We start from the raw sequence: 12,312 nt of genomic DNA, 5'->3' as shown, positions 1-12,312 counted from the left end.
TTCTTGTGATTTGTGATTTGGGGATGTCTATTTTTTTTATAATTAAGTTGTCCTGCATTAGTCTTAGCCCTTGTTTAGGAGGATGAAATAGAATGGAATGGAAATGAATGAAAAAAATAATTTTAAAATATTAATTTCTTTCCTTATTTGGGAGTTTAAGTGGGAGGAAGTGAAATAGGTAGGAAAGAACACTCATTCTCCTTGAAATTATGAGGAATGGTAGGAAATGAAATTAGATTTAATGCATTTTTTACTAAAACTCTCCAAATACCCCTATATATTCAATCATTTATTTTAAAATAGGAGTCTAATTGTAATATTGTCATAAAATGATTCTATTCATTTCCTTCTATGTTACTCCTAAACAAAATTACTTACATTTTATTTATTCTCATTCCTTTATTTTAAAACATCCAAACAATGTTACTTAATTTCATTCAATTCCTTTCTTTTACTTAAATACATTTCATTCCATTCAATTCCTTTCCATTCCCTCACGATCATTCCATCCCATTCCCTTATGAACTCCCAAACAAAGAAAGGATCAGGCTTTGAATTTGTGAAAAAAAAGGGTTAGGCTTGGACATACTAGTTTGTGATTTGTGAACAATGTAATTAAGGGTTAGTCAATTGAAGCTACTCAATTGGTGTAGTGCTTGTAGGATTCTCAACATGGGAGAATAAAATTGATAGCTTGTTATATTACATATTCTACCCAAGACGACTTTCTAGATTTAGGTACTTTTAGTTGAAACTTTGTTGTATCACAGTACACTTCCTGTGTACATGGGGAGCACTTAAGTTGTATTTTTAATAAATCATTGTTACTTATAATATATAACTATATATATATATATATATATATATATATATATATTCTATCTCTTGTGTTGGAGCATTTTAATATTAATTAATTAAAATGAATAAATATTACAACATAAATATAAAGATGTGGGAGTGAATATTAAAGATGAGGAGTTAGCGAAAATGTTTAATCTCACATTGAAAAGAAGAGAGACTATTTTATTCTTTTTAATTGTGTTGATTAATGAGTTAATATGAATTGACTCAGATATTGGGTTAAATACATGCACAAGGGGGAGGTGATTCAGTTTCTCTTTGTGTTATATCCATTATTATTGTGTTTGCACCATCATCTTGTGATTCTTCTAGTCATTGTTTCAGACATTTCTTCCGTGATTTTTTTTTTTCTTGTAGTTTTATCCTCTTATTTTCTCATCTGTCTTAAGTTCTGAGATAGAAAAATGTGAGGTTTGGTCCAGTGTTATGTTTGTATGAGGTCTTGTTCTAGGTGTATCAAAAACTAGTCATGGACATGAATCTAGCCTACCTTATACCAATGGTAATTCATGATAAAATGACTGAATTTGACAATCCAAAATTCAATATGGCCATGTGCTATGTTGTCTATAAATTAATTTTAAATATGTCTTCAAACATTTTATTCTTACTATTTGAGTTTAAAACCTAAAATAAAAATAAAAAAATGTAGGAAATATTTAAAAAATACCTAAAAATAAAAATTAAGTAATTAATTAATTAATTATAAATATGTCTTCAAGCATTTTATTTTTACTATTTGAGTTTAAAACCTAAGATAAACATAAAAAATGTAGAAAATATTTAAAAAATACCTAAAAATAAAAATAAAGTAATTAATTAATTCTCATATCCTTGATGTGTTCTACCCTAGGTTTTTCAAGAAATGTCATATTACTGAACTCATACTCATACTAGTACTCATATATAGCAAGATTCATCTTCTAAGGGCTGTACTCATACTCATACCAATAATCATATATAGCAAGATTCATCTTTTAAGGGGATTTGCTAATACTTGTAAAACTTCATGTATTTATGTTTTTTTTTTTTTTTTTTTTTAATGTCAATATGTTCAAATTTTCTTTTTATTAAATTTTTAATGATCATCCTAAGATATATTCTTGGAGCAGCCATAGGTAACTTTCCTTTCTTACCCCCAAAGAACATTGTATATTTTAGGTCACCATATATTATTCTGGATAATTTCTATTACAGAAAAAACTTAGGTACAATACCTTAAGTGCAGTTTCTTAAGTTCATCTCTTAAGATTTTAACATGTGGATACTTAACTAAAAAATAAAGTTCCACCTAACAAACAACATCTAACTATTGTACCTAAGTTTTGCCCTTCTATTACATGCATGACTGTGTTCTGTAAAAATCATTAAATAGCTAGGAATATGTGGAAATCCTAAAATGTGATCCCCTTTGGCCCAATAATTACACGCATGTTAAATTTATAATTTAAGATTTTTTTTTTTTGAATTGTATAATACTATAATTTAAGTTTTTTATTTGGGATAATAATTTAAGATTTTAATCTTATATATTTTAGGGGTAGTTTTAAATGTTTCAAATACATCCTGAAGTTTAAAATTGTTATAAATTAATTTGACTCATAGGCTTTTCAGGTTTGATTGAAGGGTTTAAATTGATACCATTTTAAAACTCTAATTTGAATTTTTAAACTTTTTTTTTAGGGAAAAGTTTTGGATTTTAAACTAACAAAAATATCTTCTCAAAAAAACAAAAAAATAGGTTAATTTATAATAGTGTTGCTTTAAAAAAAAAATTAGGGTAAATTACAAAGTTGGTCATTGTCTTTTACACAATATTTTAATTTGGTCTCTAACCTTTTAATTGCGTCAATTTAGTCCCTAACCTTTTTTAAGGCTGTGTTGATTTAGTCCTTATCATTATCCTTTGGATGGAAAAAATTGATATGTCAAACAGAGCAATTAAAAATTATTTTTCATACCACATCAACCGCCAACCATACAGCCACTTAAAAAAAAAAAAAAAAAAAAAACCAAATTAAATTTTGCACACTTGAGATTCGTATCATTTCACTAAAATCCCTAACCCGCTCTCTCTCTCGTTAGTAACAACATCAAATACTCATTGACTGCTTAGCACCCCAGACTCACCTTGCTACTATTCTTCAAGATGCAACATCTTTCCTCATTGACTACGAGTCTCTTGTGGTATTCCTGTTGGGTGGGGTTTTTAATTTTTAATTTTTTTTTTACTTCTTTTGTTGTTTTAATCTCTCAAGTTTTCTTTCTAGAACTCAAAGCCAATGCATGGTATTGACCTGAGTTCCATTTAACTCTTTGTAAATGTTCTTTCAATATCAATACAAATTCTACCGACTTTAGTAAGAAAAAAAAGAGAAGCATCTTTTTCTTTTCTTTCATTTTCAAGGAACCTAAGCACAACAATAAAGAAAAGTAAATCTCAATTGCTACAAGAAACATGGAGAAAATCCCCATCTTTGCTTCAATTTTACATCACTTTCTTAACAACCAAACACTATAAAAAAGATTTAATTTGAAAAAAAGAAAAAGACAACTCAAAATTTACCAAGAAAATCCACCATGATGGAACCAAAACTTTTTGCTTAGATCTGCAAAACACACCTCCCAGATTCAAAACACAAAAAAAAAAAAAAAATTAATAATAATAAAATAATAAATAAATAAATAAAAAGAAGAGAAAAATCTAGTTTTATACTTGAGAGTTGAGGTTAAGGCTAATGCGGATGAGATCAAGGCTCAGCTGCAAAGGTTTTCCTTGAGATCAACGTCAATTTGCTCTTCAAGTTCATCATCATTGGTGGTGGTTCATCATCACCGATTTGGGTTTGTTTCATTCTTACTTTGGAGCCATTGAGAGAGAGAGAGAGAGAGAGAGAGAGAGAGAGAGAGAGAGAGAGAGAGAGAGAGAGAGAGAGAGAGAGAGAGAGAGAGAGAGAGAGGTTCTAGAGGTCACAATGGTTGGGTTTGGAAAATGGGGTCTTGGGTTGATTGTAGATTTGTGGGGTTTGGTCAATGATGTTTTGATTTGGGTTTTAGGAGGGAATTTGTAGAGTAGCATGAGATTGCCACAATATATCATTAGTTACAGGAATTGGGAAGAAGTTTGGAGAATAACATCTCGAGTCTCTGAGGCTCAAAGCCTCGAGATCGGTTGCTGACATGGAGATATTTTTGCCACATGAAAATCGAGTCTTAAAGACTTAAGTTTCATTGAAGATAAAGATGAATCTGAAGAACACGATGAAGATATGAGATTCTGAAGAAATTGAAGACCACACGATGAAGATCTGAAGAAATTGAAGAAAGAACACAATGAAGAAAGGAACCCATAGAAGAACATGATGAAGATTCATTAAACCAAAGACCCAAAGAAGAAAAACCTTTGCTTGGAGCTTTGCCGTCACTGCCTCCATCGCTCCTAGGTTAGGGAGATCTGGGTTCATGTAGGTGTTTCTGATTTGGGTTTTCTGATTTGTTGTTCGTGTATTTGTTTTTGATTTGTTGTTCAAATTTGTTGTTCCTTTGTGTTTCTTTTGATCTGTTGGTTATTCCTTTGGGTTTATGTTTTGGTGTTCTTCATGTTTCTGTTTTCGTGTTCTACTGTGTGCTGAAACCTCTTTATGAAACTCGAGTCTTTAAAACTCGAGTTTCACGTGGATTTTTTCCCACATCAGATACAGCCACTTACAAATCGAGACTTAAAAACTTGAGTTTTATTTTGGAACTTGAGTTTTAGACACTTGAGATGCTAGTTTTCAACATTGTTTTGAAACGTGACAACTAACTAATTTTTTTGATATTTAATGTTATTTGGAAAAAAAAAAAAAAAATTCTAGGTTTTAGACATGGAACAAAGTTTCTCTCCAAATTAGTTTGGAGAGAAATTTTACAAACTCCTCATATATCTCTATATTGAGTGTGAATTTTGAAAATCTAACCGTTAGATTGCATGTTGTTATTATATTCTTCATGCATGTAAAATTTCAAAAAGATCAAAAATCAATTGCTATCTCATCAAACAAATGTTAAAATTTCAAATTTTTATGATCTAAAATTGTGTATAAAAAATAAGTTTATTGAACGAATAGTAAATAATATCCAATTTAAATGAAATTTGATATGCATGTTAAAAACATAAGGAACATGAAATTCAACAGTTAGATTTTCAAAATTCACACCAAAAAAAGATATGTATGAGAAGTTTGAATGAAAAGTTTCTCTCCAAACTAGTTTGGAGAGAAACTTTGTTCTTAGATGTATAGTTTTATGAGTAGGTCACAGTGGCTAGCAATTATAAGTTGTTTTAGATATGTTTGGCAGCCTAGAAACTGAAAGAAAAAAATATATATATTGTAAGTTGATTTTTTTTTTTTTTTTTTGGGCAAAGAGATGGAGATGATACTAACTTGTGACTAATAAGAGAGAGAGAGAGAGAGTGATACTGATCTCTTTTAATTTGGGTTTTTTATTTTTATTTTTATAATCTAACATGGTGGTACAGTTGGCCGTTGATATACTAACTTGTGACTAATGAGAGAGAGAGAGAGAGAGAGAGAGAGAGAGAGAGACTGATTTCTTTTAATTTAGGTTATTTATTTATTTATATTTTTATCATCTGACATGGTGGTATAATTGCCCGTTGATGTGGTAAAAAACAAATTTATTCCATTTGACACATTAGCTTTTTCCATTCAAAGGATAACAGGGACTAAATCGATATGACCTTGAAAAGGTTAAGGATCAAATTAACACAATTAAAAATATAGAGACAAAATTAAAATATCATGTAAAAGATAAAGACCAATTTTATAATTTATCTAAAAATTTTATTTTTTATTTTTTACCACATTAACATTCAACTGTACCACCATGTTAGGTTATAAAAATAAATAACCCAAATTAAAAGAGATCAGTATCTATCTCTCTCTCTCTCTCTCTCTCTCTCTCTCTCTCTCTCTCTCTCTCTCTCTCTCTCTCTCTCTCTCTCTCTCTCATTAGTCACAAGTTAGTATCATCTCCATCTCTTTGCCAAAAAAAAACAAAAAACAAAAAATCAAAAATCAAACTAACAAAATATATATATATATATAATTTTTTTTTTCCTTTCAGTTTTGAGCTGCCAAACACATCTAAAACTACTTATAATTGCTAGCCATTGTGATCTACTCATAAGACCACTCACAGTAGTGGTGTTAAATAGCTATATTGCTATTTTTAGCACTACCAATCACAAAAATAAAGCTATAGTAGTGGAGCTATAGCCAAATTGTTTTGCTTCTCAACTACAGTGCACATCTAAAGATAGATGTGCACTGTAGCTCAAAGCTAAAAAAAAAAATTATTTTATTTGTGTTCACACATGGTTAGAATATATATATATATATATATATTTTTTTTTTCTTTCTTCTCCTTCCCCATTTCTAACCGTTGCTCCTCTCTCCCCTTAGTCAGTCCTCACCCTCTTCATTTCTTCCCGTTGCAAGCTTCAATTCCTCCACTCGCCGCTGACCCAAGCCCCTGCCCAGCGTCGATCTTTCTCTCCGCCGTTTTCTCTCTCTAGATCGAATCTAAGCTCAAATGATCTAATGATTTTCAATTTTAGTTGATCTAGTGGGTTTGGTTGTGACAGCGCAACAGCGGGTTAGCCATGGTGGGTTAACCCTCTCTTTCTCTCTGTCTCTCTCTCTCTAGCCCTCTTTCTAGATGATTTTCGTTTTTTCTGGGTTTTGATCTGATGATTTTCGGTTTTGCTGGGTTTTGGTTGATATGGTGGGTTTAGGTTGTGATTTGGTTTTGGGTTTTGATTTGGGTTGAGGTTGTGGGTGGTGATGGCAGTGGCAGTGGGTGTGGGTGGCAATGAGTGTGGCAATGGTGGTGGGTTTCGTTTTTGCAGTGGTTTTTTGATGGTGGGTTTCTAATGGTGGGTGGTGGCTTGAGTTTGTGATTGGTGATTTTTGATTTTGTTTGTGATTGGTGATTTTGTTTGGTCTAGGTTAAGGAAAAAGATTAAGGATTTGGGTTGGTGGTTTTTTCTTTTCTGTTGTGGACTGGTGGTGGTGGATGTTTGTGCTGTGCTAGTGTTTTTTTTTTTTTTGAACGTTTTTATTATTATTTTAATGATTTATTTGTATTATTTTAATCAAATATCTAAAAATATAGCTCCATTGCTGTGGGATGTGAGGAGGTAAAATAGATAAAGTGACTTTTGTAAGTGCCAAATAACTATATTTTTTGCTCCACTACTGTGGATGCTCTAAGATTACACATCTAAAACCCAAATCAAAACACCATTGACCAAACCTAGGGATTTGCAATCAACCTAAAACCCCATTTTCCAAACCTAGCCACCGTGACCTCTAGAACCTCCCTCCGCACTTTCTTTCTCTCTCCGTCTCTGCCACCACAATCGGACAAGCTGACCTCTAAAGATCATGCCACCACTAACAATGGCTCCAAAGTAAAAATGAAACAAACCTAGATCGGTGATGATGAACCACCACTGATGATGATGAACTTGAAGAGTAGATCAACGTTGAGCTCAAGGAAAACCTTTGCAGCTCGGTCTCATCCGCATTAACCTTAGCCTCAACTCTCAAGTATAAACTAAGTTTTTCTCTTCTTTTTTTTTTTTTTTTTGTTTTTTTTTGTTTTTTGTTTTGTTTTTGGTTTTGGTTTTGGTTTTGGTTTTGGTTTTGTTTTTGTTTTTGTTTTTTTGTTTTGTGTTTTGAGTTTAGGAGGTATGTTTTGCAAATCTAAGCAAAAGGTTTGGCTCAACAATGGTGGATTTTCTTGGTATATTTTGAGTTCTCTTTTCTTTTTTTTCAAATTAAATCTTTTTGATAGTGTTTGGTTGTTAAGAGAGTGATGTAAAATTGAAGCAAAGATGAGGATTTTCTCCATGTTTCTTGTAGCAATTGAGATTTTCTTTTGTTTATTGTTGTGTTTGGTTTCCAAGAAAACAAAAGAAAAGAAAAAGATACCTTTTTATTTATTTATTTTTATACTAAAGTCGGTAGAATTTGTATTGATATTGAAAGAACATATACAAAGAGTTAAAGGGAACTTAGGTTAATACCATGAAGTGGCTTTTAGTTCCAGAAAGAAAACTTGATTCATAAAAGCAACAAAAGAAGAAAAAAAATAAAAAAAAATAAAAACCACAACCAATAGGAATACCACAAGAGACTCATAGTCAGTGAGGAAAGATATTGCATCTTGAAGAATAGTAGCAAGGTGAGTCTGGGGTGCTAAGTAGTCAATGAGTATTTGATGTTGTGACTAACGAGAGAGAGAGAGAGCGAGTTAGGGATTTTAGTGAAATGATATGAATCTCAAGTGTGCAAAATTTAATTTGTTTTTTTTTTTTAAATTATTATTATTTTTTTTATAAATAATATGAGGTGGCTGTATATTTGGCAATTGATGTGGTATGAAAAATAATTTTAAATTGCTCCGTTTGACACATCAGCTTTTTCCATCCAAAGAATAATGGTAGGGACTAAATTGACACAGCCTTGAAAAAAGTTATGGACTAAATTGACACAATTAAAAGATTAAGGACCAAATTAAAATATCGTGTAAAAGAAAGGGATCAACTTTGTAATTATCCCCCTTTTTTTTTTTGTTTGACACATCAGGTTTTTCCATCCAAAGGATAGCAATATGGACTAAATCGACACGCCCTAAAAAGGTTATTGACCAAATCGACATAATTAAAAGTATAGAGGCCAAATTGAAATATCGTATAAAGGGTAGGGACCAACTTTATAATTTACTTGAAAAATTATATAATAATAGTATTAAACTTTTGGATTTAATTGTCTTCTAAAAAAAAAAATTGGATTTAATTATATATATATATATTTAAAAAAATTATTGTGTTAGGTTTAGTTTGAAAATAATCCTACAATATAGGATCTAAAATGTAATTTTCCATATTTGTTACTACGCATCTAAAAAAAAATGTGGGCAAAACTTAGGTACAGTACTTAGTTGTTGTTCCTTAGATTCACTTTTTAAGATTTTGCCATGTAGATTTTTTCTCATGAGATAAAAATGTATTTTTTAATTAAGTAGCCATATGACTGAATCTTTAAAGGAAAACCTAAAGAATAGCTCTTAAAGTACCGTACCTAAATTTTGTAAAAAAATGTATTCCATTTGACTTGGAACAAACCAAACTAATGTGGCTAATTAATAATAGCATCTCTCTCTCTCTCTCTCGTACCCGCATATTTTTAACTATCTGACATTATTTTCCCCCAACTTATATTCTTAACCAGACATTTTTCCCTTAGAAAGGGTTCGCGAGAGAATTAGTCATCTGCAATTTTCTTTTCATTCAGGTATTGATATCATATATCTCTTTTTTTTTTTTTTTTTTTTTTTTTTTTTTTTTTTTTTTTATGACCGAAATCATATATCTTCAAGCTGTATTGATTATTACCTTTTCTTTTGTAAATAGTTTTCCATGAAATATAAATATAAATTTATATAATCGTTAAGATCCACGTTTTTATATCTAATGGAAAATGTGCTAATTAGTATGTTTGAATTACAACATTAAAGAGAATGATAGGCTTCTACTGAGTTTCACGATGATCTTTGCGTTTCACTTTGACGAGTGCATGTTCAATCCTGTCAAGATGTGCATGCTTTAAACAATGTTGTTATGGACATGGTTACTAATCGTGGAAACTGATTGGCTTCGTTTTGAGATGGGAGATTGCATGCGTTTATAAATTAAACAAGCTTCAAGCCATGTGTGAAAATGATTGAATTTGTCAAAGATATGACAGGAGGTATGGTATGGATTCTAGACAATTAGGTACTCATTTAATTTACAAACAAGAAAATGGAGAGCCTCTATTAATCTTCCAAATGCACTCTTGCAGTTAAATTTTTTATTTATTATTTTATTTATTTTTTTAATTTAGTTTGGCTATTTTGTGTATATAACTAACTGCGTAGAGAAACCTAACCCGATACTCCCATTTCAATCCATTGGGTAACCACCTGTGCTAATGCTCGATTGGGATTCTTGCAGTTCAAACATTTTAAATTTGTCACTGTTTTTCGAATTCCCAATGCCTTTGATTATGTATATTTTGCAAACTATATTCATATTTCTTCGTTCTTTCGATTTCGACATTATTGCAGTTGATTGTTAAGCTTCGGTCATATAGAATAGCAGAGCTAGAGAATGGGTTACAATAGTATTACAGATGGTGACAATTGTTAAAAACTTCTTAGTGAGGACACGAAAGCAGATAGTTATCTCATTACCTATGTTTTAAGTTCAGTTTGAAATTGTCCTAGTGGTTTTTTGGGATTTCAGCATATGAAATGGTTTACAGTGTCCTTAATAATGTGTACCTTATTGATTGTTTACGGCTTGCCTTTAGCACCAAACTAGGAAAAAATTAGTTGCTTGCTGGGCAATGTCAATGTAATATATATATATATATATATATATCATAGATTAGAATCTATGGCATGTGTCACATGACAATTGGTAGACATCAATTGCTTTAGTGTAAGTGAGATTCAAACCTAAGTTCTACATTTAAAGACAAGTGACTTTTCCTATTGAGTTAATTACAACCTACAATGTCAATATAACTCAAAATTGACATCATCCTCGTCAAATGTAAAGTTGTCTATGATGGACTGACTTTTGACCAATGTGATAAGAAATTCATTTTTCTCCGGAGAGGGATTTGGGCAAAGAGAATTTTAATTAAATTATAAATGCATTTGGAATCTCACCATATGATTTCTAGTTTAAACTTTGTTAAATAAAATTCTGATTTGTGCTCTATAATGATTGAAGGTTGATGTTCTTTTAAATCACTAGGATAATTTCATACTGAACTTAAAACACAGGATCCCCTCCAAAAAAAAAAAAAAAAAACCCTTAAAACACAGGGAATGAGATATTTGTTAAAAACTTCTTAGCGAGGACATGAAATGAGATATTGCCTAGTAAATATCTGTAACAATGATTTGTGCTCTACTTTTTGGTGTACATCAGTATGACTTTTTCAAGTTCTAACGAGGATTTTCTTACTATTTAGGCTTGTATAATTGCCATGGATCCCTTCAGAGGACAAGGAGGCATTCAAATGCTGCTGACTGCAGAACAGGAAGCTCAAAGCATAGTTGCCAGTGCTAAAAGCTGTAAAAACTTTATTTATATGTCTATTATGTAAGCATAGGAAGATTAGCATCATAAAAATGTTGTGTCCTCAATCATACACTGCACTCTCTCTTTGTAATAGTATTAATTTCCCCATGAAGCAGTGTGAAGGGTTGCAACTTAAATGAATGATGCAACTCTTCACAGAGTTTGTGACCTTCCATAAATGGGTGAAATTGTGTCTATAAATAGGGTACAGAGATTATTTGTCGAGTCACTTTAATTCTTCTTTTCTCAGACAACATTCCTACATGAGATCTCCGCCTTCATAGTACTATCATTTTAATTTGAGAGCAACATGTCTAATATTATGGTGAAAATTTGTCCAAAGTATTGATCAAATATGTAATTAAATTGAAGACTATAATGAATATAGTCCATCTCTTTAATTCTTTGAACTCCATTTTCTGTTGCATAAATGAACTTCTCTGTCACAAGCCTTACTGATATTCATCCTTCTCCATAATCTTACATTCTTCAGTGAAGATGGGAAGGTTGAAGCAAGCTAAAGATGAGGCTGATCGGGAAGCAACACTTTATCGTTCCCATATGGAAGCTGAATACCAAAAGACAATTTCTGAGGTATATAATTGGTGCAGTCACTTTTATTATTATCATAATGATTGTAATAATTGTCATCAATTCATTATCTTTATCAAATTATCTCCAGCATTATTATCAATATATGCTTCTCAAAAATTCCTATACCGAAGAAACAGGAGCTGTAGTTTCATACTTTAATTCTTCTTTTTAGCTATCTGCTTAAACTTTACAGACAAGTGGGAGTTCTGGATCCAATGCAAAACGACTTGAAGAGGAAACTGATTTGAAGATTCAAAACTTGAAGAAGTCAGCTGCAAGGGTCTCATCAGATATAGTTGGCATGCTAATCAAGTATGCCACAACTGTGCCAACTTAATCCATGAAGGTTATATATAACTAATTTCAATTGTCTGGACTATATAATTCCTCCATATTCTTCTTCTCGCCCTCCCCCTAATTTATTATTTTTTAATGTGTGAACAATTTATTTATTTTTTATTTATTTTTATTTATCTTATATTCAGTTTGTTTCATCATCTATTGGGTGTCTGTGAAGTATAGCTCTATTTGTAGAGATTATATTTATTGCAGTACTCTTTTTCAAGCAAAAAAGTTGGGAGTGTGGCACTAAGTGGAAAAATAGAAAGTCTAATCTGCAAACCTTTAATTTGTGATCATAGACTTGGAAA

At 31.1% G+C, this 12,312-nt stretch overlaps 1 protein-coding gene across 1 annotated transcript; it reads left to right on the top strand.

Annotated features, from left to right (window-relative positions):
* The first annotated feature begins 9,111 nt into the window (after positions 1–9,111).
* On the top strand, positions 9,112–12,096 carry LOC126706577 (V-type proton ATPase subunit G3-like). Its single transcript, XM_050406111.1, has 4 exons — positions 9,112–9,227; positions 10,959–11,061; positions 11,562–11,662; positions 11,856–12,096. The coding sequence occupies exons 2-4, from the start codon at positions 10,974–10,976 to the stop codon at positions 11,997–11,999; spliced, it is 333 nt and encodes a 110-aa protein (XP_050262068.1). The 5' UTR covers positions 9,112–9,227; positions 10,959–10,973; the 3' UTR covers positions 12,000–12,096.
* The last annotated feature ends 216 nt before the right edge of the window (positions 12,097–12,312 follow it).

Source organism: Quercus robur, chromosome 2 (genome assembly GCF_932294415.1).
Source record: "Quercus robur chromosome 2, dhQueRobu3.1, whole genome shotgun sequence".
Classification (NCBI taxonomy): Eukaryota; Viridiplantae; Streptophyta; class Magnoliopsida; order Fagales; family Fagaceae; genus Quercus; species Quercus robur.
Note: the sequence above shows the minus strand (reverse complement) of the source record. Positions and strands in the feature narration are given on the sequence as shown.